Source organism: Poecilia reticulata, linkage group LG19 (genome assembly GCF_000633615.1).
Source record: "Poecilia reticulata strain Guanapo linkage group LG19, Guppy_female_1.0+MT, whole genome shotgun sequence".
Classification (NCBI taxonomy): domain Eukaryota; kingdom Metazoa; phylum Chordata; class Actinopteri; order Cyprinodontiformes; family Poeciliidae; genus Poecilia; species Poecilia reticulata.
In genome coordinates, this window is record NC_024349.1 from 17,622,465 (window position 1) to 17,649,759 (window position 27,295).

The window sequence follows — 27,295 nt, forward strand, 5'->3', positions numbered from 1 at the left end:
AAAACCCAGCAGATTTCATTTGATAGAGAAAAGAGACCTTTTTTCTGCTGCTGCTAAAAAAAAATGTTTTGCAATAAAAAAAATGGAGGTGTACGATCGGCCGAAACATAAGTACACAAACTCTTAATATAGTGCACACGTCTGCGCTTCTGTTGCGAGAAACAGTGAGTGTAGACCAGGTGTAACAAACAGCAGCCAGTAAGATTTCATCACAGCGACGGTACATTTTCTGCATTCATCATAAAATCGATTGTAACTCGTAATGGTCTTAGCCAAACATATTTATCAGATTTGGTTTTGTTCTACAGACTCCTCAGGTCTTCTCTTGGTACTTAAAGTCAGAACCAAAATATTTAGTGAGGAGTCTGTTTTGGTTTGCAGTAATGAGGTGAAAGCCTGAGACGCTGAGAGTTTGGATGTTTTTGAAGATGCAAAACAAAGATGCAGTGAAGTTTACAGCCAACTATTATCTCAGTTCATTTTATTCCAATTTCAGCGTTTAGCAACTTTTATAATAGCCATTTGCAGTCTGTCTTATTATTTTAGCACTATTGAAGTGATAATTATGAATGTCTTTGATCATGTTATTTATCATTTCATTGTCACATGTTGTGTTACATATTTTTATCTTAACTGTCTAAGTTGCTGTAAATTCTGTTTTTATAAGTTTAATTTTATTTATTTGTTTATCACATTTCTCTCTTTTAGTTCTTCACCTATATGTATCATTATTAAATATTTTGTCTGTGTACATGGCTTAATCAATTAAATGTGCGTCTCTAGTCATTTTAACATCAAACATCTGATTATATATAAAGTATGTTAAAATGATAGTTGGAAAATTTGAAGCAATTAAACTGGCATTTAAGGGGTTAAATCCTTAAAATTGTTGGTAGTTTTGAGAAATTCTGGGATTTATTAAACATATTTAGTAAAAAAAAAAAGTAAAAAAAAAAAAGACAGAAATAACACTCATGTACGACTATTTAAAAGCAGTTTTTGTTACATTTTGCAGGGAGCTCAAGAAAAGAACCAGAAAATTCTCAATGGTTGCTTTTGCCCTCATTACCAATCTTTGCTGTTTCACTTTAAAGGTTTCCAATTATAAAAAAAAACATAAAAATCCAAGTATATTTTGACAATCATGGCCTGCTGGTGTGTTTTTACATTTGTTTTAACCATAAACAACCGTCTTTATACGTTGCACCCGGACTAGACTGTGAAGCAGAACCATGCTTGGAGGACGTAAGACAAACTGCAGAGTGTCTGTTACTTCCCGCACGCAGAAGGCCGGCCCGAGCCCATTTTAGAGAGCCGGAGACGCGATGGGCTCGCTCAGATGGAGGAGCTGTCTCATTGCGAGCGACTGGCCGCTGCAACACAGGGTATCAGGTCCTCCGCCATCCAGCAGCAACCAAGCAGAAATCAATGTCACTGGAGGATAACCAGAACATCTACCAATCAATTTCCTGTAAGCTGGAATTCGGTAGGAGGGTAGCGGGAGGCGCAGTTGAACGGGGTGGAGGAAAACTAGAGGGACACAAGGATGCACATCACCTTGTGGGTCGACAAGTGGAAGGAGAGGATTCAGGACTTATGTGTCTGGTTGTGTAGTTGGTGACAAATCGGCTGTTTTCCAGAAAGAGATGATAAAGAGCTCCCACGCACTTCTGACCTTTTTGCGCCAAGGGAAACACAATAACAACTCAGATGGAGGGGGGGGAAATGTTAGATTTATACTTCTTCAAATGTATTTTCTTATCAACCTTTTAAAACGTCAGCTAAAATAAATTTTATTCCATTGTCGTTATTATTATTATTGCATTTTCCTTATGTTGTGAGGCTTTTCAACCTGTAAAAAGTTGTAGAAAAAAACCAAAACGGAGACGAGACGTCACGTTACAAAGCTCCAGGAAAGAGAGACACAAAGAGATGATGTCTTACCCTTCAGGACAAAATTTATTTGGTCCACCCATTCGCGGGCTTCTTGAGGGCTGCTGGCAGTGAACTGCAAAGAGAGCAATTTAAATTTTAAAACAGCCTTTAAAATCATATCCAAACTCTGCAGTAATCATCTGGATATGTTCGTAAATATTACATTAATATGACATTTTAAACAAACGTGTGACAAAAAGATTTGGACACAATTTATTGACATTAAAGTGCTTAGGAATTTTGTAAAATATTTAAAAATTGAGTAATAATAAGCATAAGTGAAATGAAAGCTAAATTTGAAGGGGAAAAAATTATTTTCTCTCAAGAATCTCTGTTAAATAATTAATTGTTAGGTACAAAAGATGTAATCATTTGTAAAATAATAAATGGACATTTTTTAATTGAAATATTTCCTAAATAAAGCTATTATTTGCAAATAATAGATATTTAGAGCAAAAGTTTTATGTATTTAGAAATTTGAAATAAAGTCAAAATTTTACAGGTCAAGCATTTTTATTGACAGTAATTAGAAGAAAATATCTTCTAATTACAGTTAAAAATGCAAATATTATGTCATGCTTTTATTGATATCTGAGGTCTATTCAGACTTTCCAAACAAACAGCAGACAACAAAAGCTCTTCTGCAGAAAAAAAAGGAAACTTCATCTGCCACTTCTGTCTCGTGGCGATAAATAATGTAAAAAAAAAAAATGACATTCTTATTAGCTTCCTCCAGCTGTTTTCATATAATGACTCTGCAGATATGAGTATAATTATCTGCAGGAGCTGCAATGACATGACTAACTGTCGGCGCCGAAAACGARACAGCTCTACGGTGAATAATATGAACCGACCTGGAAGGCCCGTCGACCGGGAGCCGTGAACTCGAAGCAGGCGGTTTTTTTGGAGTCTTTTCTCAGGCTGCTCGACAGCTGCACGCTATAGTCACTGATATAAAATGAGCCTTTCTGCTGTTTATCTGTCGGGAGGCGGAACACATGGTAGGCTGTTATCTGATTCACTTTGTGCGGCTGTAATGTTTCCTGCAGCGACCGACGAACCTTTTTCGCTCCCAAAGTAGTAAAACACGGAGTGGTTCAGGACGCACCATCTCTTCTGCCACTCTGAGCCGAAGAAGCTGTGATCTGAAGAGAGAAAGTATTCATAAGCAAACGTGAGTGATTCGAATATAACTAGCAGGATGTGGGTGAGGCTCTGTGATACCTTTTCGTTTCTTCTCCAGGAAGCCCTGTTTCAAGTTGTTGGTAAGTTCCTGCGCTCCAATTGGGGGGATGTCACCTAAATCTGCTAAGAAAAGCAAAAATAATGATCTAAAAAAAGTACTCAAATTAAGTCCTAGTATATTTTATCAGATCAGAACATTTTTAATTATTTTACGTTACAACTTTCAGTCAACTAATTCGATCGTCAATAAATGTCATTTCTGACGCCAAATAAGCTGCACTTAAACCTCCTTTACTCCTAAGGAAACACACGAACGCTCATCAGTTTCTAAATTCCCCAACCATGAGGATCAAATACATCCCCCGCAAGGCTTCAGGAAACTTGGATCAATACATTTACAGTGCTACTGAGCACTGCAGTCCATTCATCTGCTCACATAACAGTTTAATGAGAGCAACCTTCCTGTGGGGATCCAACAACTCCTCGCTCTGCAAACATGATAGGACAGTAGTGAAGCTTCAAAAGTCCCAAGTTAATTAGCGTAATATGTTAGTAATGAATACAGCACTGTGAGATTTTGTTGGTCCTTCGGCAGGATGTTTGAGTTTTACGTGAGAGGAGGAGTGGGAATTATTTCAATAAGTGCAAAAAAAACCCCTAAAAGATTACTCTTCCAACGCACTTTTCATGTAATGTTTGTCTTGATTACAAACACTTTTTTATTAGGTTTTTAATTCTTTAAACACATGTAACAGTATGTCACGCATCATTTAGATCAATTAACCTGTTTTACCTTTTTCCAAATTCAGTTTAAGAATTTCACATTTTTCACAAGATTTGTTCACAACTAAATGCGAAAAAAAAATAGGTTTTATCTTAATGACATTAATGAATCAAATGTCAAAATTTCAACAAAGCAATAACCAATAACAGAGTGGGATGCATTTATTATGAAAGCTAAGAGGGTTAGGAACAGTTTAGTGCAAATTTATGAAGTTGATGATTAGAAAAGGATGGTGTTTTTTTTTCGTTTGTTTTCCCAGGATCGCCTTCATTTTACAGATTTCACATTATGTTCCACATTTTAGATATATCAGAAACTGTCTCATTTTATTTTCTAAATGAATATAGCTACAAAATATCTTCTGTAAACACGTGTATCGGTTCTGCTGTGGATCTTTGTTGAGGGAGAAATCTGCAGAATCAGCAGTGTAATGTTAGCTCTCTGTTTTGATATGACTTGTTCATAATTCAGCTTTGAAAATATTTTCTTAACATTCTTTTCTTTTTTAATTGCTGCTGAGAATTATTCCAAATGATTGTTGGTCAGAAGTCGAGATGAGCATTGTCTAAACAGACAGGAAGTCGAAGAGACTAACAGTCTCTTTAAATGTAAACAAAAATATACAATTAAAATGTACAGTGGCGTGGGACGTATGAAATCATAAGCATTTACAGAAAACTACTAAAATCCAATTTCACAATACTGTCCATATTTTAAAAATACACCAGATGCCCAACTCTTTGTGGATTTTTCTGTGGAACGTAATTTTAATTATTTGCCTTCCATTCCCTGATTTGTTTTTGGAGGGCATATCTTAAAATATTCAAAAGAAAATGCAGCTTGGGAAGCTGAAATACATGGGTGCAGCCCTACTGGACGTGCTACTGTCTGGCATTCGTAAAGCAGCCAATCCAAGAGCAGCATTCATTTTCCCTGCTACTGATTGGCTGTTCCCCCAAGCAGAGATAAGTAAGATGTTGGATTCTGCAGTAGTGCTAAGATGGTTTCCGTTGTGCGTATTCATAAATATTAGAGTATATTTGGTGTTTACACACTTAAAACAGGCAGCTATAAGTGTTTTTTAAAAGGAGGTTTTAAGTATTTGTTGATTTAGCAGGAAGTTGAGGTCCTAATCCCCATGGTTATGGGGGTCTCTACTACGATTTGAATATTTTGTTCATGGTATAATGATAAAGTTGTAAATTAGGAATGTGCTGGAATGTAGTAAAACTAATATAGTTTTAATGTATGAAAGTATTTATTTAAAAAAAATTGTAAAACAAAATGTATAACATGATATAGATGCTATTTATTTATTTGTTTTATTAGAGCAACAACCATTCCTACCACTTCTAAAATAACACAGATATATTGATTCTTACACACATTCTCTGTGAATTACATTTTTATGCACAGATTGAAGCAAAACTACAGATTACCGGTAATAAGTTGAACATGTAACAAATGAGGGAGGAGCAGATTTTGCTACTCTGCTTCAAACAGCCATAGAAACTCTGGTCTCTTCAGCACTTTTTTTTCATCACTTCTAGAAGACTTTAAAGTCCTTTGGTCCTTGTGGTTGAAACGGTAACTTTTTCCATCTTGATACCAGTAACTGGATGATCCCTTATCTTAATGCCGGGTCCATTTTCTGGCCGCCGAGAGGAACTTGACTCCTGGGCGGCATAAAAGCCATCTTCCATGATTTTCTGTGAGCCGTCAAACCCGAGTTTCCTCTGAATATATTAGTCAACATGGAGGGAAACACACGGGAACAGCAAGAGGTGCCTTTTTAAGTCTTGAAACAGAGGCACATTTTAAACTCCATTTACATAAGTCAGCATGACACCTCTATTCAGGTCAGGGATGACAAGGGGAATGCCGGCGTCCCCCTCTCCCCGCTCAGAAAAAGGTCTGCTTAACTGCTGCGAAAAACCAAACATGTCATCCCACAACCGGCTGATCTGGTTTAAACAAAGAGCACCCCCCCCCCCAACTTCAGACTCACAGGAACTCCCCAATGAGTCTCATTCATAAAAAAAAAATAAAAATCAACCACAAAAGCAAAACGGCGCAGAATTTTTATTTTTTTTCCCCCTTATCTGCATCCCAATYCTCAATGTAGTTTTTCATCTGCATAACTTTAAATATGACAGCAAGCTGAGATCCAACACTCCAGCACTGCTCAGGTTTGTGGTCCTGACGGATGAGCGGGTCATTCCAGAACAGCGCTCCCAGCACTAACACTCCTACACATCATCCGCCCGCCTCTGCCGATGGACTGACCGCTGACACTATAAATACAGAGGTGCTAAGGACTGTTTTGTCAAAGAGAACTTGATTCTGTACATCATAACAAACAGCGATCATTACGCTCCTCCACCTCATTTATCCGCCGGCAGTCTGTCTTTTTTCTTTCCTTCCCCCTTCGGCCTTACTTCCCCGTTGCGACTCTCCCCTAATCCCCTCATCCGTCTGCTTCCCTCGCTCTTCATTTATCTCAAAGGTCGAGCTCAGGTAATGGATGAGGAGCTAAAAAAAAAAAAATCAAAAAAATCAACAGAGGATCGCTCCGATCTGCCAGAGTCAATAAACATTACACATTCATGCGTGCTTAGCGCTTTATCGCCAGGTGACCCGACCTCACTGGATTCTCCTTTGTGTGAAACTTGAAGCGAATGCGCGCAAACACACATGCATGCACACCCCCACACACACACACACGCACACGCACACACACAGACACATTAGTTCTCCGTTCCTCCACACGGTAGCAGCAAGAGATAAAAACATCCCGCTGGTTAGTGTTTGAACCCACCCGGAAGAGGAAAAACAACCTGAGTGGAACCCATAAGAATCCCCCCACCAGCACCTCCACTGGAGCAAACGCAACTTTAAGTGGGTGTTTAGAGCCACTGTTATTCGAAAATGTGCAATTTAGAGCATTAAACACCCCCCAAAAACTATCATGGTGTTTGAGTTTGGAGTTTGAGTACGGCCACAGAGAGACACATTAATGCATCTAATTAAGGCCTCATCAGAACTGCAGACAGACGGCACTCTTTCATAAAAATCATAAATTGGGTTATCAATTATTCAGAGCAATGCCACGGCTTCATTTTCAGCCCTTTTGCGTTTTAATTAGCACCATCTACAGCTTTGGTATTGACATTAATTTGATGGCAATTTATTGATATTTCAGCATAACCTATTTAGCTGAGTGCAATTACCAACACAGAGCAGCAGATAGATGCGACGTCGGGACCTGCCGGGTTTCGTAAATCAAGGTGAGGAGCCGCTACAGGTCCATGCTAACCRAATCTAATGGAGCTCATCAGCAAGAAAAAGATCCGAGTCAACCTATTTACAAATGGGAGGAAATAATCAATAGGAATCGACCAGAAATATGCGTTTAATTGATCCAGACGAAAGGGCGGCTTCCCAGGAGCGAGCTGACCTGCGTGGCGACAAGCGATCCGTTTCTGTCGGCGTCCTGAACTCGTGTTAAACTCGGAGGGGACGCGCCACGATGCATCTGAGCTGCCAGCAGTTTYGCCACAGCCGCAATCTCTCATTTGGTTATTCACACTCCCTCAGCGTGGCGGTATGAGCTCAGCAGTTGATCCCGCAAGAAAAAGCTGATTTATGCTCGCATGACCAGAGGGAGTTAATGTATTCTCTCATTAAAATCCACTTTAGTTAGGCTGAAAGTCAATCAAAGGCTGGAAGGAAAGTGAATCAAAGTGAAGGGAAATGGYCGAGCGGGAAGACTTGCGCGTTACATTAGATCCGCCGGTGCTCATAACCCAACAAAAAAAAGAGRGTATGAAAGCACTGAAACGGGTTGAAGATGTTGATGGTGCTGGAGAAACGAGTGGCAGCATGTGTTTCAGGCAGAGAGAAAGGCACCGACAGGATTCAGCCGCAGCAGGGAAACATGTCAGAACCACTGCATTATGTTTTCCACTTAACACACAAACAAATCTCTGCAGAATCAATATTTGAAGCGAGTGGCGGTCAACAGAGGATTTTCAGCTTGACTGACCCTGATCTGGTGACAGTGGCAACTCAAAAATCGGATCTTTAGCCCACCAGTGAACACACAGAGTTGTCGTTTTATGTGTTTGAGGTTTAAGCCTCGGTCTGTCATGGAGCGTGCCGGATGTTTAGATGCTGGTAGGCATTTGGAAATCTCAGAGTTTTTTTCAATGTTAGCTGTGCTAGCCGCTAACATAGCCAGTTGAAAATCTGAATTGTGCAATCATCTTACTTTTTGTTATAAAACACATCTGCTCTGAAAAKAAACAAATATCAGAGATGCACYAATCAATCTGTAAAAGGCCAGATGTYTCTTGATCAGTGATAARCAGGTCAAAGGTCAGAGTTTTACAAAGCCCAGGCCATAAAATTTTCATCAGTGCRTGATGTCACATGATGCTCTGCTTGCAGGATAAATATGCTGTACACATTTCCCTCAACATTATTATACATTTTTGCTCCCTGTTATTTATTCTGCATAGAAGAGCTTTGAGTTTATTAAAATGTCATTTTTTTCATTTTCATTAATCAGTCTCCTTTGAAAGCAAAAAAAAAACAACTCATGTTGTTCTGCATTGTTTTTGCCCGACTTAAGACTCAAGATGACATTTCATTTTGTTTGTTTAATCAAATGCCATTAGATTTMAATCTGAATCAAGAAAATGAACATCACTGTGAAGACTCCATTGAAGATTTMATTTCGAAGGGAGAAAAACATTAAAAAAACAGGACTAATTATGCTGTAAATGTTGTATTCTGAGTAAWAGTCTAGGAGGCTTTTTTATGATTATTCAATATAATCAATTATGTTGTTTTAAACAATTTGAGAGTTTACAAAAAAAGACAACTGAGGAACATCTGAGAATCATTTAGAAGARAAATCTAGTCTGAGTTATTAGCAAAGATCAATAGCCTTTTTGATGGAGCATCTATCTAGGAAATGTCAGATAGATTCAGGAACATGACAGTCATATTAAATAAATTACAATATTATTGAAAAGCTCATTTGTTTCAGTAACCCAGACCACTTAGTGAAACATTATATAGATTATTTCCACACAGACCGAGGTTTTCAAATCTTTACTTCTGTTAAATATGATGATTTTCTGCTTGCATCTGATGAAAACACATTGGAGATTAGAATATTATCTCAGATCAGTGAAAAACATTTTGAACACAGAAAAGTTTCTTGCTAACTGCTAGAAAAAGGTTGTCTCCATGAAGTCATAAATATGTGTCTGTATTGAAAGAGGCTGATCACAATCTTCATTTTCTGATTTCTACAATAATGCAAATTGTGTTTATGTGTTAAGCACCTTTTAGAGATAAAAAATAAACTAATAGTTCACAAATGTAACAAGACCTATATAACAGAAGGCAAAAAAACATTAAAATGTTAAAAATTATAGGGCTAAAATTTTAATATTCTTAAAATTGAACTAAATGCTTTTCTTATTATGCATATTAGATGTGCTTTTCTAATTATGCATATTAGATGTGCAGACTGCTAGGCTTCTATTTTAATAAGTTGGTAAAGAAAATATATGAAGTGAAAAAATTATATTAAAGCACAAATATTAGATATATACCTTCTACATGTAATATAATTTTTAAATATTTTCTTAAATGCACAATATCAAAGAAAACTGGGCTTAATTCTGACGTCTATAAGATTACAACATCATTTTCTCTTTGCTCTGGGAAAACTTTTCACATTATTTTTTTAATTGATTCATCAGCAGTCTTTTTTTATTTATTTATTTATTTATTTATTTATTTATTTATTTATTTATTTATTTATTTGCTTTATTAGTCTAGTCAAATATGAAAAAGTAAAAGCTTGGTCACAAATTAAAGAAAAATCATAGAGCAGCAGGACATCATAAAATTTATTGGCTACCATTCGAACAGAAAGTTATCACACTTTTTATTAGGGAGAAACTAAATGCTTTATTCCAAAATAAACTACACCAGCTGTAAACCATTGTGTTTATAAGTCAGTGATAAAATATCTGTAAAACTGGCATTAACATCTGAATATTATACTTTATTTTTCCAACTGCCCACAGAGGTTTTATTTTGTTGTTTTTGTTAATAATGATCCTGTTTTTATGAGCCATTACAGTTTTGAGATGGGCATAAATCTTTTGGCTTAAGAAGTTACAAAAGAGCTAAAACTGGAATAGTCAGTGAGGATATTTCATCCGATTGTGATTCAGGAAATCATTTTTTTTATTATTCATGTCAAAACGGATGTCAGCTTCTCATTCTTACACAATACTGACAATAAGATAGAGAAGATAWATTTTTTTCTTTGCTCTGAGGAACCTGTTTTTTTTTTTTTACAATCCTGTGTTAATGATTACTTTTGTTCCTTTATTGCAATCACAATATTTTCATTTTTTTATCTTTTAGCTTACAGACATCATAAATAGGGGTAAAAAAAACTGTCGTTCTAAATCTCTGTTCAGAAAGAGTCTGTATTTTTTGTATAAATCAAAAAAATGAATATAATACTTGTTTATTTGACATCAACATCCAAACAGACTTGCTGTTGAATGTGTAAATTTCCGTCCAATAATGTTATCTAATAAATAAAAAAAACATTTTCATCAAGAATAACTGAAACTCGCATCCTGCCAGTATATCGCAGCMTTTAGCATCAGCTAGCGCTGCTCAGTTTGTTCTGACGTGACCCCTAAAAGGACAATYTGACCATCAGATCAGAAAGTTATCATATGTTTTCTCTCTGCTTTGTGCCGTCCTTGAGTCGGGTGGGTGGGGGGCTTTCACACCCCCTTTCGATACAAGAGGTATTGCATTGAATGCAGCATCAGGGGGCAGGACCTGACCCCCGCGTGAACTCAGCTGATGAGGTGAAACAGAAGGCACGGAGAGGCTCCCCCCGGCCCTGAGGGGGGCTGCCGGCAGGAATGCTGCTGATTCCACAGACGAGGTGAACGAGACCGCAATCCTCTCCAATACCGTCCTTGATTAGGAAAAAGGATTCACTCAGTGCACCTTCACCCACCCGGCGCTCAATCTGTGCGCAGGCCGAGCTAAATTGATACATTTTTCCTCATTACAGTGGGAGGCCTCTGCTGTGCGTCCCTCCAGCAAGGCGGCCGTCAGAAAGGAGGAGAGAGACTGAGAGGCACTGAGGTTAAGGGCACAATGTCTCCTCAGCCCTCCTTCCCTCCCCTGATTTGATTAGGACTTCAGTCATCGATACATAAACCATGTTTAGAACCTCCTAATGCATGTGTTTGAACCAAAGAAAACATGCAGTGCATTATATCAAGCTGCACGATGACTGTGTCACCGTCTAATAATGTTTAATGGCAGCAGGAATTTATGCAGAAAGGATTTGGGATTTTTTTTTGTTGTTGTTCTCTTTTTCGATCAAAATTTCAGTCTGATTGAACAACAAATCAGCCTTCGTGTGGCAGAGCGAAGAGTTTAGYAGGGCAAAAATCATCACATTAATATTTTATAACACTTTCCAAGTCATTTTGGAGGCTCCTTTTTTCCAACGTGCGACTCGGTCTATTATATTTGATAAAGCTCATAAAAAAATAGTTTTTCTTCTTCTTTTTCTTCATACAGGAGAAGATGTCAAGTCACGGCTCAGATCTGCTCTGTTCTCAGACATCACACACCGGCCACTCCACAGACACTAAGGGCCTAAATTTACAATGTGACACAGGCTTCCCCCTGGGCAGCTATAAGCGACGTCTATAGCGACCCTGAATTTCCCTTTTCTAGATTTACTACCACTATTCAAATGCTTAACTGCGGATACAATGATCCTCTAATCGCTGGGGATGGTTTTCCGCTGATTCGCCGACAGAAACAAAAAGAAAACACGGAAGTAAGAATACAAATAACGGCGATGGAGGTGTTTGAGCCCGCAGARGAGCTGGTATATCYGTGGGAAAAAAAAAAAAGTGATATAGTGCAGTCGATGGTGTAGCCTAAAGGAAACGAGATAAAAGAGAAAGCGCTTCCCTTTGAAATACAATCAGTGCATTTTTAAAGATGCTCTGATTTTACTGATCAAATAATTTAAATAAAATCTAAACGAGGATCAGTGAGCTGCAGAGTGCTGCATAACTCAACCTATTACCGCTTTCATTTTATTATTGTGACTTCTGCTTCGTCTCATGCTAATACATTATATTTTGTGACGCTATCATTATTAAACGCGCTTCTTAAATTAACCACAGGCAACAGGTGTCAATAGATTAAATTTGACTGAGAAAATTCAGAGCAAACCTTCACAAGAAGGGGAAGAATAATTACGTTTTTTAAATTTATTATTTGTGATTTTGTTTAATATTCCATACTCTTCTTGTTGTTGTGATTTTTACTAGCGGTAGAAGTGATATCAATAATAATAAATTATTTTTTTTATAATTATTAGTTAAAAGACACATTTTTGAATTAAAACTAAATAACATTTCGTTTGCTTTTCCAAGTGTTTCTCTAAAACTTTGTGCAAGCGGATCAAAATATGCAATATTTCTGATAAATATTGAATATGATTTTAATATAAATTTATATATTTTTTCAGATTCATAACACGCAAGAGTACAAAATAATTTTCCTTTCCAATATCTTTTTTTCATTCCCCCCCACCCCTCTTCAAATTTTTTTTTTCTTAACGAGGCAATAAAATAACATTTCTAATTAACACCTCAGTAACTATTAATAATATAATGGGTATTTGTCTAGAAAGGGAGAAAAACAACAAGGTTTTAAAGATTTCTTTAAATTCATAAACATTTTAAAGCCTCTGTTGCTAGGTACATTTGATTAAAATAACAGCATTAAAACGGTTGCTACCGACAGTCAGCAATCAGCCACAAGAGACGTTTGTTATTTTAAGTCAGAACTCAGAAAACGTAACAAAACAATAACATTAATGGGATCATCTCTTTAAAATAAATGCCTTCCACAATATTGATCAGGTTTTTAAATCATGTCCTTTTTTCTCTGGCTGCAATCTATCCGACAGCAACCGAGATTAAATKAAGCTAAATTATCAGATTTGCATGAAAAGAAACAATTCCATCATGTTTGTCTGAGGCTGATATTTCATAAAAGGAAGTTCATTTCGTTTTGATTAGTACAGCCGGGATTATTTATTCTGAAATTAATTATCTAAATGCATTTTTCTAATGAAACTACAGTTGCTCACAATAAAATTTGTCCCCAGTCAAAGGGCTTCTGATTTCTTTCCCATAATCCTGCTTGCAAGCAAAGGCCGCCACAAATCAATGGTAAAAATTGCCATTGTAGATAAGCAATCTCCTAACAGCATTACAAGCCCTGTCCCACTTGGCAGGCGCAGCCGCAAGATCCCGCTGCAAGGAGCGACGCATCCCCAACATCTTTGAATAACACCAGAGTATGTTAATGACTTTAAAGTGCTACGTTACAGCGACAATTAAACAGAGGGACCCCRGCGGCATCGGACGCCGCCGTGTCACTGTCTGTGTGTAGGCCAGCACATCTCTCCCATCTCCATTTATTTCCCTAAGAAATCAGCGGGGCCACCTGGGCTTGGCATTGAAACTTCATTCATCTCCAGAAATGGATTCCGGTGGAGGGCAAAATCAAATTCTCATTTGCGAGGAAGGAAGAGAAAGAGAGGGAGTGAATGCAGGAGGTACCTGGGAACGCTCACCTCTGGGTGAACCCGCCGCATCTGATAGTTTTGCTATTTGTCTGTGACATTGACAGCTCTGGGGGAGATTAGGAGCCACCCTGCCCCTGCTTCCCCCCCCCACCACACACACACACTTTGCATTCTGCCTGTGCGCCTCCTTACAGATGGACGGCCGTGCGTTTAGCTCCGGCCGTTTTCCCTGGGTTTCATCGGCGAGGTCGGGCAGAGCCGACGGAGGGATGTAATAATATGCGGCGCAACAATAAAACAAAGAAAATGAGAGGGGAGCTGCATCAGAGGGCAAACAAACCAGGAGCCAAAAAAAAATAAAAAAATAGAAATCCCGGTGTGGGCTTTAGAGCGGGGTGGTGGTGGTGGGGGGGGGGTCAGGCCAGAGATGAGAGTGATGGATGCTCTTCGGTTAAATACGTCCAAATCCCCCCTTCAAGCCGCTCTCTTGCAGGCCGAGTGAGTGAGTGTGTGAGGGAGAGTGTACAAGATTAATAGTGTAAACAGCGAGGGAGAGAGAGAAAGAAAGGCAGCCAGGAGAGAGGGAGAAAGAAAAGACTATCAGCATCTGCAGCAGCACAGTAGCCCTTGGGGAGTTGTGTGAACTTTTGAACCCTGATGKCGAACGTTCGCAGCAATGTACAGATCCCAGCGCCCGCCTCGTAACGCGTGAGCGTCCTTCCAAAGCAGTACGCAGACAGCAACCGGAGCAGGAGAGAGGAAGGAGAGAGAGAGAAAGGAGGAGTGAAAGTCATTAACATATTCCTCGCTTGCTTGCAAACGAGGAGCCGCTACCCAAATGTCACAAAATCCATACGCCAATGAACACGGGGAGAGATGGATCTCCAGGCAGATATTCTGACGATCAAATACAGTAAATGACCGTCAGAGTGGAAAGAAACTTTGTGATTTACGGTGGTTTTTCCTGGGACGCCGGGGCCGATCCTTCACACGTCCCTGAACAGACTGCAGACAGGTCACAGGTTGGCCAAACAAGCGGGTCAAAAGGTCAAAAGTTCAGTAAGTGAGCAGACGGCACAAAGAGGGGAAAAAAAAAAAACAGAGCTAAATTATCAGTAAAGAGGCCAGAGACAAATCAGAGACCAGGAGGAAAAACTGGAACCGCTACAGAAGAGCGACAGTTCAACTTTCTCTTTCTGCAAAATCTGACTAAGTCACAAACAAAAAGCCAGTTGGCACATTAAACACCGCAGATTAACCCACTAATGGAGCTCCAGTCTGTCAGATGGCTTCGTCATTTTCCTACATCACCAGCCAAGAGGGTCGGGCACGCACTCTCACAAGCGCTTCACTTTTAAATGGCTTTTCCAAGCTTCAGCCAAAATGACAGAGTTTAGATTTAATATTCTATTTACAAGCACGGTGTAATAATGTTGCTGTGCGTTGGCCCCTCGTATTCAAATGAGAAATGGGCAACAGCGCGACATAAGTTCAAATTGGTTGTCCAACCCGCGTACTGGTGCCAGTAATTGGTTTAGGAAATTGGGCCGGCAGAGACAGCAGCCACGGTCCGGGTTGAACAAACGTCCCTGAAAGTATGACTTAATTAAACAACGCGTCAACTGGGAGAAGAAGAACTGTTAAGTATTGTTTAAGTCAGAACAAATAATGTAAAGATGCACCGTTAACGCTTCACCAAGTTGATACCAATAGCTGGTTTTCTTTGAGATCTAWTCTGCCAATTCCGAATTTTACACGAGTATTTAGTTTTCTTTGATAATTGTAGATTTGAATCGAACAGAAAATTTGATTACCCCAAAAACTTTCAAAAGGTGGATCAAAGTGCGTGCTGTTGGTTGATGCATTTATAATAATTCATTAATTCAGTATTTGACGTTCCAGTAACCGATCGAAACCTGTCAAAGGACCACCGGTCGATCGATCTGTGCAGCTTCTCTGTCTGTTTATGGCACACGGTGCTTTTCGATATCCTTGTCACTCTCTACAAGTTAGAGAAAATGTTGTTCCTAATTACGGAGTTTTAAACTAATTGAAAGTTGTAGCTTAAGGGTTTTTTTAACATATAAATAAATACTTAAACACCACTAGTAAAAAAAGTTACTTCTAACATTGCATAGCTAAAATAGCTGAAGTATATTCAAAATAAGAATGACTTGATCATAGTAAAACACAGCAAAATGTATTATACTAAATACATTTTTCATTGTGGTAATAAATCAAAATACATCAAACACGTACAGTGTATATTTTTTGTATATTTGATACAATATTTTAATAACAGAGGTATGAAATGCCATTTCCTCTCTTTTTTATCTGAAAATTAGATTTAAAAAAATTAAAAGCAGCTAAGATTTATTTTTTGTATGTTTTCTGAGTACTAGAAGATTCAGTGAGTTAAATTTAAGACTTTAAACCCACATGAAACACATAACATGACTTTAACTTACTTTATTGATAAAATGAAAAATCTTACCTATTAGTAAATGCAAGCTATATAACTGTGTCAAGTTAAACTGGAGCGGTTCTGACTTGTGACTCAAGTTCACTGAGGTTACATCACGTCAACACAGACGTACAGGAAGTAAAATGCCTACATACAAAAAGTCAGTTTCAGGAGCAGAAACACTTAACAAGTTTGCAGAGAAGTCTGTAGAAAAATTATTTTCCAGAGGGCGTCCTTGCAACATTGGGTTTGCAGTTTTGTCAGAGTAATAACACTCAAATTGCTCAGTCAAAACTGAAAATTATGAAACAAACAACTACCCGCAGTAGTTTCCTTCAAAAAGTAAAAGTGAAACTGGTTGACAGAGGCAGGAACAAGGTCAAATCACCAAACCGACATATAAATCACCTTAATAAATGTAATTCATATATCAAATATCATCTAAATTCATTTTCCCCTTTTTTTAGATACTAATTTGTTATATCTGTTAAATTTCTTGTTTTTATTGGAGTTTTTGTTAACCCCGTTTCTTTATTTTTCTTCGAAGCTGTGAATTATTTTACATACCAAATAAAATTGCCTCGGCTTTTTGCACTGCAAAAACACAAAATCTTACCAAGCATTTTAGTCTAGTTTCTAGTGCAAATATCTTAGTACACTTAGACAAAACTAACTTACAAGTAACCTTTCAGCGAGATACAGGAGCTTGTTTTAAGTAAATTATTCCTGAATATTGATGAGAAGGAACAATTTCCACTAGCAGATTATTTTACTTATAACATGGGAAAAATTTTGTTATACGTGGAATAATCTGCAGTGGAAATATTACTTTTTTATATCAATATTAAGGAATGATTCACTTAAAAAAATCTCCTGTATTTTCTTTAAAGTCACTTGTCAGTTAGTTTGTCTTATTTCCAGTCTAAGATATTTCCACTGGAAACTACTTGGAGAAATTTGGTGTTTTCGCAGCGTAAACGCTTCCCAAAAAACGTCTGTTTTCAAAGGCTAAAAAATTCCACAAAAACAACAAGGACGGCCGACTTTTAGGGCTAAAAATGAGGGTTATTGGGCTAAAAATGAGATTCAGCTTCTTTTAATGTTCAACAGGGAGAGACTAATAGAGGCTCATAATTCATAAGAAAATCATAAAACTCAAACGGTTTAACAATCAAATATGAATCTCAGTCAGTGAATTTTAAGGTAAAAAAATAAAATAAAATAAAAAAATTGTTTTTCAGAATACAATTTGACGGCTTCAATCACACCTGAGTAAATTCCAGAAACCCGGCGATCACGAAGAGGCACGGCGACACGTCGAACGTGCCATCTTTTTCTGCACGCCTCTCGAAACAGAGCTCCTCCCGCGGCGCTCTGTCATCGCCGCTGCTTCCCAGCAAACATCCCCGAGCCCCCAGCAGAGCTCCCCAATCAAAGGAAAACAAACAGGCCATTTCGACTTCGTAAACTTGACCTGCAAACAGCATGAAGGGGCTAAAAGTCCCACATCTCCAGCTGTCTCCTGGGGTCTGTTTGTGTCTGTGTGGAGGGGCATCCACACGTGTTAAAGAGCTCTTTCGCGCCAGAGGGGGGCTTGTGCGTGTACTTGTTTATCTATGCATAATGTGCTGGAATGACATGGTTATGTGATGGAATAAAAATTCCTTAAAACGGGGGCGCGAGACCCCAAATCGGGGCTGCCACGGCGGGGAAGGGGGTTGGCAGAAGGAGCCGGGGTGAGGCTGCAGGCGCGGTCGGGTCACGGGTGCGGTCGGCGGGTGAAACTCAGTTCACATTACCATGCAGACACCCGGGCTAACAAAGGAGGCTCCATCTGTTCCTGTCAGCCATTACAAATCTGGTGTCACCCAGTCCACTGAAGACAACAGGCCACTGCATCTAATCAAACGGCGCAGGCTCCTCCTGTGTGTAAAAGCAGCCATCGACTTCACACTCACTCACTCACTGGTTAGGGGAACGCAGTGCGGCGAAGGCAGGCAGTCGATCACCGCGGCTCATACATCCTCCCGGTCACAAAGTCTCCATTGTGTACAGTAGACTCACATAAAAATCAAATGATTAAACGCGAGAAAGAGCCAAATCAATCACCAAATCAGTCCCCGAATAAATCCCTGTGGTTTTCTTTGTCAGAAAAGGGAAAAAAAAAAAAGAATTTTAATCCCAAATTGTCATCGTGCATAATTGTCGGTCCAGAAATGATCTCATTAAGAACTCGTGTCATTTTTTTACCCCCCCGCCCCCCCACTGACACCCACTCTTCCTCGGAAACAGACCGCCCTGCAGAAACGCCTGAACCATTTCTTTCGGTGAACACAGGATGAACTATGAACTCCGCATGCCCTTTCAGTAAGGACACAGAGCGCTCCCTACGCCAACATGGCTGCTGCCTCCAAGTGCCGACAGACCAGCTGCTGAGACGCAATTTTTTTAAGACAAAATGTTCCAATTATTGATCCATCAGCAAAAAAAAAAAAAAAAAAAAACAGGAAACTTGTTTCAATTTGAGAGAAAATAAAAGAATATGCATATATTTTTTTGCGCCAGACGATTAACCATTCCTCACATTTAGCATATAATAGCATGACACTGAGCTTTAAGTATCTCTCACCACATCAACAGACGGCGCAATTTGTAGTTATCAGTATAGCCTTAAGGGAAACTTTTCAGCCTTGTATGGTTCGATTTTTATTTGCTTCCCAAAGGAAATCTCTCCTTATTTACTCTGAAAATTAAAAAAAAAAAAAAAAGAAAAATGGTCATTATTGTCTAGTCTAATTGTGGTCTATCTTCACACCATCTGTTGTGATTTATTTATTTTCCAGCGAGACAAACAGTAGTTTCTCTTCCGAAGGCAGAGAAGTTCATTAAGCCGTTTCCAAATAAGGGATCAGGCTTGACTCAACCCAGCTGGCGTTAACCAACGGCATCCAAAAATGACTGAAATTATTCTTTTTCCTATTTCTTTTTTCTTTTTTGAATACGGAGGAAAATTCCTGGCGCATCCAGCTTTAGCAAGACAAACAGCAGAGGCGGACACCTGAGGCCGCAGAGTCCATAATGCCCACCTGCGGCGTGTCACGTCAAGGGCTATTAGAGTCAGAAATACTAAAAGTCTGAATGAGAGGGCGGCAGGATGGAGAAAGGAAGATAGAGGGAAAGATTGATAAAAGGGAGAGGAGGGATGGAACACACATGGCCCCTCAGGTACAGTGTTGTATTTCAAACCCGGTTGGGAAAGAATAGAAGGGCTGTGGGTCAATAAATCACTGCATTAGCCTGCAGCTACAAAGCCTCCACCATGTGTGGGCTGCCTCCCACTAGCCACACACACAAGACGCACAAAAGGACAAAACCAGGAGCTGAGGGTTTTGCCACAGGAGGGAGCTCTAGGTCACCATTCAGGTCTGTGTGACCCACCAGCAGCATTTCTCCAGGTACACGAAGAGGCCAGGGGGGGAGAGAGGAAGAGGAAGCAGGGAGGAGGAGTCGCCGATGTCACCGGGCAGAGGRGTAGGAGAGGAGTTTCACACGGGGTGGTCTGCTTTCCCCCCCCCACACCATTCTCTGTTAATTTTTCACATTTAGAGGATGTGCTGCAATATGCGACGAAATGATCCACCTGCTCTTCCTGTGGTGAGGAGCAGCTTTGACAACATGGATAATGAACTAAACCCGTAGCTTTCTCAGAGGAGAAGCGCATCGCCTCCTGGCACACCAGCCCGTCCTTCTTCCCATCCAATTTATAACTTTTCCAGTGAAAACACATTTACACTAATTATATAGGTTGCACCTCTATRAATTAGAAAATCATGCTATAAAATTCAGTGGAAAATAATTGTGAACGCAGTATTGTAATAAAGTTTTTTTTTTTTTTTTTTGCTTTTGTGTGTTTGTCTAACTTAAATGTGTCAAATGCTCATTAGGAGACGCTTCTAAATACAAACTGCATTTTTAAAGGCATTTCTTTTTTGARGGAAAAAAAAAGTAACCAAATGGACATGGCTAAACGTCCAAATGTGAAGAAAACAATTGTGCCCTAAATCCAACAACTGGTTGTGCTGCTCTTAGCAGCAACAACTAAGGTCAACTATATCAAAAACTAGCAGCGCTGAGGAGAAAAGCCGCTGAATTATTTACATTCAGCAACGCTGTCTAAGCTGATTTCACAGCATCTCAAGCAGATTTAAGACCGGACATTGACTAGGCCGCCTTGGATCATCCATCSATCCATCCATCCATTTTCTTTCACCCTTGTCCCTCAGTGGGGTCGGGAGGTTGCTGGTGCCCATCTCCAGCTAACGTTCCGGGCGAGAGGCGGGGTTCACCCTGGACAGGTCGCCAGTCTGTCGCAGGGCAACACAGATACACACAGGACACACAACCATGCACACACACACTCACACCTAGGGGCAATTTAGACAGACCAATTAACCTGACAGTCATGTTTTTGGATTGTGGGAGGAAACCAGAGTACCCGGAGAAAACCCACGCATGCACAGGGAGAACATGCAAACTCCATGCAGAAAGACCCCAGGCCGGGAATTGAACCCAGAACCTTCTTGCTGCAAGGCAACAGCTCTACCAACTRCGCCACTGTGCAGCCCCCGCCTTGGATCACTGCTGCATAAATCCAGTGCAACTAAGCGTATGGTCATGAACAGACGGACAGACATCCTGCTTCAGGATCTTTTAGTTACATTGATCCATCAATTGCAGAAAATCACCCCAGACCATCACACTACCACCACCATGTTTGACTCTTAGTATATCAGTTTTACTCCGGATGAAACGGCTATCAACACCTAAAGTTTCCCTTCTGTTTCGTCAGTCCTCAGAATATTTTCCCAAAAGTTCTGGGGATCGTCGAGACGCTTTGAAGGAGACCTCAGCTGGACTTTTGTGTTCTATGTGGTCAGCAGTGGTTTTGGTCTTAGAACTTTCCCTTGAGGTCATTTTTTTTGACCAGCATCTTTCTTATTATTGAAACATAAACATTGACCTTAACTGGCCCCAACTGATGCCTGCATTGCTACAGCTGTGGTTCTGGGTTATTTTGTGGCCTCCTGACTCACTCTTGGAGTAGTTTTGGTTCTCCTGGGAAGGCTCATGTTTTCTCTGTTTATTCATAACGGCTCTCTCTCACTGTGGTTCTCTGGAGATCCAAAGCCTTGGAAATAACTCTACAACCGTCTCCAGAGAGCTAGACGTATGCAGGTGACGTTGTTTATGACCAGTTCTTGACTTTCTTCTACTTCTTGTCAGACGGGTTTGACTGAAATGATTTCTTGGTTCTACGGGTCTGGCACTCGTCACACCTGAGCATCTGTAGTGTAAGTAAACCCATGTAACGGATAATTCATKATTTAATACAGGGGTAAACTATATTTTTACAAGGGCATTGCTGGTTTGTATAGCTTTTTTATTTTCATTGATAAATTAAATCACCATCTAATAGTCAATTTTATTTGACAATGTTAACCATGTAAGTTAGAAAAATAATGTTTAGCAACACTATATCATATAGATTYAATACAGACACACAGAGTTGCTCATATAGTGGACTAAAACTCAGAATTTAGTTTCTAAGGATTTTATATTACATAGAACTAATGAAAATGCCCAGTGTAGTCCATTACTGCATAATATTTTACATTTTTGAATTAAATTGCTGAATTAAGTCAACTTCATGTCGACCAACTTATTCAGATGCATGACCGTTTTAGGGCTAGAACTGCTTTCTGCTGCTCAAATTTATTATTTTTAACTAACATATGAAAATAAAGGCCTTTGAGTTTTGGCCTCTCGCACACCAAGACACTCAAAACGAGTCAGAACCAGAACTATCGTGGACTCACACTCTGGGGCTCCGTCGTCCTGGTAGTCCGACACCGAGGCGTCGTCTGAAGGCACAGAACGTCCCAGACTGGAGCTGCGGTTGTCATCAGAGCCCTCATCGTCCCTGTAGTCAACTGAGCATGTGTGTGAAAAATAAGGCAAAGGACCATGTAGAGTAGAAACATTTTAATGATAGGGATTAACATTTTACTCACATCTTGCTGGGAATTCCTGAGGAAGCCTGAAAACATAAAAGGAAAAAAAATGCAAATCAAAGGCTGGTTTTGTAAATTGTTTATGCTTTTTTTTTTTTTTTGTAAAGCACGGCAGAAGCACAACTTCAGAAATTCAGTAAATATTGTTTCCTGTGCTGTGCGCCGCAAAGCCACAGGCTTTCTGTAACACAGCTGAAGCCKTTTCCCCTGCAGTGCAGACAACGCAAGCATCCGGCRTCAGCGAGCAGAGTTCATGCAAGAGTTTCACTTTTTGTGAAACTCATGCGTTGTTCCTGGAGAATGTACATTAAAGCAAAAGCAAGATTCAAATATCAGATTAAAAMCAGGGATCGTCGCATGAGATCTTTAGCAAAAGTAAATAAGAACGGGGGGTTGATGTTGGAGTCATTAGATTAAACGAGTTCTTTCTAATTCAGACTGTATTCAAAGCAATTGCTGCCCAAGTCACAATTTTCTTTCTGCATTAAGAGCAAATGTTCAGTAATGGAGCAGTGAAGTTACATCGTCACACTTCAGCAGCTCGGCRTCWGCGCCTCCAGTATTGGATAATTTCAGGATGTATAAGCCTACCTTGTATGGACGACCAGGAAGTTATTCAGCAGGACCTTCCGCGTCTCTGCTGCGCTTTCACTCAGCCTCTCATCCTCAAGGATCTCCGTCACAAACAACTCGCAGTCTGCAGAGCACAGAAACATTAGAAGAAGTGTGTAAGTTAGATGTAAAGGAGGGTCAAAGGCTCGGCAAAACTTGCTGCAAAGCACGTTATGGGTATTTGCTGATTTTACATAGAGATAAGATTCTGGTTAGTTGATTCGGGTCAGATGTTATTAGTCGGAGCCTTTATCTGGAGTTTAAATCAATATTACACATTTTGAATGTCTCACAGAGGTCAAAACATCAGTAGAAGAAGAATTCCCCAAAAAAACAACATTTGAAAATTGGTGTTACAGACACGGATCAWSCAGAAAATGATGGACAGGGAGATTGTCTGACTAAAACTAACTGGATGTCAGACAAATTCTGGGGTTTATGTCTGCTTATTTCCAAGCCCAAAAACCGCAACCCGCGACTCATTAAATCTGCAAGCGACTTTAGAAAAAAAACAAGCCCAAAGCTGCTTATTATAACTATACTTGGCAAACGTCGCTGCACTTAGRCTAATTTCCCCCACCCACATTTCAAAATAGGAAGTCTTCACTCCAAGTCTCCACTTATTTAAGGTGCCAATATCAGCTGTACTTAGCTACTTTTTATGTTGCTTAAACAGGGGAGAAAACCRGAACCAGTTTCTTTCTCTGTTGTATTAAAACCAGCTTCGAACTGGAAGGTTGTACCACAAATACACACAAGACTCTTCTTTATGATGATGAAGTCAAACAAGTCGGTCCAGATTATTTATCTGATTCAATTTTTTTCCACCCCACGTTACACAAATAAACTAACGCATGCAAATGTCCTCCAAGAGCGCTGCGCCTGCTAGCTTGGCACCACATGCAAATGTGGTGAATGCCGACTTGATGGGGACCGTTTACTGTATGCGACGGCTGAAATAGAGAGGTGAACTTGATGGTAAAACTTTTGATACAAAGTCTGCTTCTGGTGAGGAAAAGGCTTCCGTCAAAGGACGTCGCTGCCAAATTCATGTAACTCTCTTTGAACAAAACCTAAAACAAAATTCAAGTTGTTTTTGTTGAAATAGTTCTACCTCATCACATTGTACTCTTCGACGATTAGACTCAAATACAAACAAGGTTGAATATATTTTAACAGGAAATGAAGACATTACCATCCAAGAGTCTCCGGATCTCGTTTGGGATTGTACCCATCCCTGGTTTTGCCCAATGCGATGCAAAACTAGTTGAATCARCACTCCTCTTCTGTCTTTCAAATCCTTGACGACTTTACCTCAAAAAGCTGCCTGGCTTCATCTAACCTCTGACATGCTGCTGCAGCTCCCCCGAGGAACGACAGCCTGGTTGGTACTGGCAGAAAGACTCAAACCATCAACTGGCACATCAGCTAACCACCTGAGTCCTCCTGCACTGAAACTAGACTTCCGTGCATGCATCTAGATTTGCACATGGGGAGGAGCAGGTGCACAGACTTCCTCTGCATTTTGGTTCCCCAGTAGAGACGTATGAAGGTCTGATTCATAGAGAGAAAAGCTTTCTACGTTACAGCGCCGTGAAAATCTTGCCTGTTGTTTGTGATTGCTAAAGAGTGAACACAAATATGCACGACAATATGTACATGTCTGTGTACCTAAGGGGAACTCAACATGTTAAATTGTCTTTTAAAGACTAAATACTCAAACCAGATTTCCTGGTGGAGGTTCTGAGTTCCTGCAGTGATAAAAGCATTTTCATATTTTCTACCATTGAACCTCTTTGAGAAGTGATTTTCTGGAAACAAATTACAACAGAAAAAAAGTACCTAATTAGTGACTACAGTTCTTTAGCAGGACAACTACCTGAAACATGCAGCCAGAGATATGATCAATGGGTTAGATTAACGGACTTTCATGTGCTAGAATTAGAGCTGTGCAATCTATCAAATCGCACTAGCCTAAGATATTTTTTGCCAAAAGTGATTTTGACAACAACAAAAAAACACTCATTTTTTTATTGCATAAAGATTATTTAGGTAAAAAATAAAATCACTTTTGGCAAAAAAAATATTCAGGCCTTTATTTTAGGAAGGTGACTGCTACAAGTAAATCTTTAATGGATGACAATAATCACCCTGGAGTATCAGTATGAGCTGATTACAAAACGTGGCCAATAAAAAAAACAAAACAACATAATTTTAAACTAGTAGTTAAATGAATTCAAGTCTCACTGAAAAGCCTCATAAAGATTCACTACACAGAGAAGAATATATTTCAAGCATTCATTTTTGATCATTTTGATCAGGGATGTCCAAAGTGCCATTCAGGGGCCATTTGAATTGATTTTGTACAGCCACCAAACGTAATTCAAAAATGCTACAGATTTGGCCTGCCATTTTAGACGTTTCATACTGTTTTTGTGCAGTTGTTTCTTTTACAGAAAATGTTAAGTGCGACAAAAAGCACATATCTTTTAGGGAGCCATCTCTCTACACTTATTTTAATTTTACTGTAAGTGTAGCCACAAACATGCAACAGTTTATCTCAAAAGCTGACCGATTACTCATTCATTCAGCAGACTAAATATGTCAAGCGTTTTGAATAAATGGTGACCCAAAACGAGCCTAGACAAACCGTACACAGCCACAGTCATACCTTTTAGTGGGGCTGACATTATATCTGTATTTAAAATATATATATTTAATGCACATATGCATGTCTTGTGTTGTTTTAGTTTTACTACCTCCAAGTCATAGCCATTAAAATGAACAAAAGGCAAACACCTTGAAATATTACCCTGTGTGTAATTAATCAATAAAACAAAACGCATTTACTGACATAAATCAACTGTTTGATTGTATTTTAAGTTCTTGAGATGTATTGAAGATATATTGAAYTTACAATACAATTAAAATACAATCAATTTGAAGTCAAGGTYTCAGCGGGATTGTTTCATATCATCTTACTTAACTTTTCCTAGTAACTTCCTACACYTTTGTTGACAACGTTAAGTAGTTTTTCAGTTTGTTAATATGTAGTGAATCGTTTTAATTACGTTGAACTTTAACCCCATTGACAATTATCAGCTCCAGTGTAAACGAGTAGTTTTTGTTATTTTGGTTAGTCACATCATTAGGAAACACTTTTTACAGTCTCGTCACCAGTTAGAAAATAAACAGTAATTTGGCATCATTATACTTACTTTACTCCAGCTTAATTCGTCACACCTGACCTTGCAGAAGCAGATAGTACCTCCGATGATTTGCACTTTTATGCTAATATTAACTTGGTGGTGGGCGGTTAGCTAGTTAGCTTGGTTTAATTAGCTTGTTTAAGTTAGCTTGTTGACTAATGAAGGCAGACGACGTTCTTCTTTCAAAGCTTATATTCAGAATAAGAATTCAGAATTGTTTTCATCGCGAGTTAGACTATTATATATACTTTGAAAATAGCTTTTTTACATTTTTATTTCTCACGGAATAGCCTTAAGGCCGGGTGAGATCGGAAGAGAAAGCGGCATTCAAGTACCCCATGATTTTGAACGTTTTCATATGGTAAAATCGTAAATTAGATTTTATAAACTTTGTACTTGGACAGTAAGAGCCTTAAATAGAAAGAATGAGTTTTTGTTTGTTTGTTTGTTTTTTGTTTTGCATCTTCCGCTACATTTCTTGAGGCTGCACCCAAAAGGCTCCATTTCTTACACCCGCTGGATGAGTTACTTCCAGCGGTTTTTAATTCTTCGCAGCGGCGTAACCGCGTCTGCAGTGGTTGAGCTGCGCWCTGCGCATGTTACAGTCTAAATAACTTCTGCATCGTCATTCATTTCCTCAAGATAAACTGCCGGCTCCTCAAATGGATTAACACAACGTTGCATTCTCTTTAAAGAACGAGATCACGGATACAAGCGGCCGAAATGGGTTTCCTCCGCAGGGTGGCTGGCCTCTCCCTTAGACATAGGGTGAGAAGCTCGGTCATCCGGGAGGGACTCAGAGTAGARCCGCTGCTCCTCCACGTCGAGAGGAGCCATCAACGACATCTTAGGACAGGAAAACAACATCTTAGAGGAAGAAAACKAAGCCCTGAAGGTGAATCGCATCGTCCTGCAGCAGAGAAGCCTCGCCTTCCAGCAGCAAAACACCACCTTGGAACAGCAAAACATCGCCTTGGAGCGTATAAGGACCGAACTGCAGCTTGAAATGGAGCAGCTGAACAATAGGCTGAGGGACAGAGAGGAGCAGCAGAGCCAGCAGCCATCTGAAGAAGAAACCCACGAAGACATCCAGTCRGTTACAGACCAGCCACAGGAGCAGCCATCTGTATTCAAACGTGTGGTCAGGGGCTTCACCAATACACTGGTGAAAATGTATAAAACAGACACACTAAGGTATTGGGTTCAACAATGGTACTTCTAAATAAAGAAGTTTCATGAGGGCTCCAAGCTTCATGCTTGATTGTCGGTGGCAGAAAAGCTTGAGGACAGCAGGACTGCGGTGTCAGCGGAGCTTGACACTTGGGGGCTGATGGTGGAAGAGTTAATCACTTAAAA

At 39.5% G+C, this 27,295-nt stretch overlaps 1 protein-coding gene across 3 annotated transcripts in view; it reads right to left on the minus strand.

Annotated features, from left to right (window-relative positions):
* The window catches only part of skap1 (src kinase associated phosphoprotein 1), a 42,110-nt gene extending 17,860 nt beyond the window's left edge, over positions 1-24,250 (minus strand). Inside the window, exons 1-8 of one of the 3 annotated variants that reach the window (XM_008437435.2) lie at positions 23,926-24,246; positions 22,710-22,815; positions 22,119-22,144; positions 21,924-22,037; positions 3,160-3,243; positions 2,997-3,080; positions 2,790-2,914; positions 1,945-2,008 (exon numbers count right to left, since the gene is read on the minus strand). In XM_008437435.2, the coding sequence (XP_008435657.1) occupies positions 1,945-2,008; positions 2,790-2,914; positions 2,997-3,080; positions 3,160-3,243; positions 21,924-22,037; positions 22,119-22,144; positions 22,710-22,815; positions 23,926-23,965 (643 nt within the window). In that variant the 5' untranslated portion in view covers positions 23,966-24,246. Of the gene's footprint in view, positions 1-1,944; positions 2,009-2,789; positions 2,915-2,996; positions 3,081-3,159; positions 3,244-21,923; positions 22,038-22,118; positions 22,145-22,709; positions 22,816-23,925 lie in introns of all 3 variants that reach the window. The other 2 variants (XM_008437436.2, XM_017310845.1) reach the window with 2 other exon arrangements.
* Positions 24,251-27,295: the final 3,045 nt, after the last annotated feature.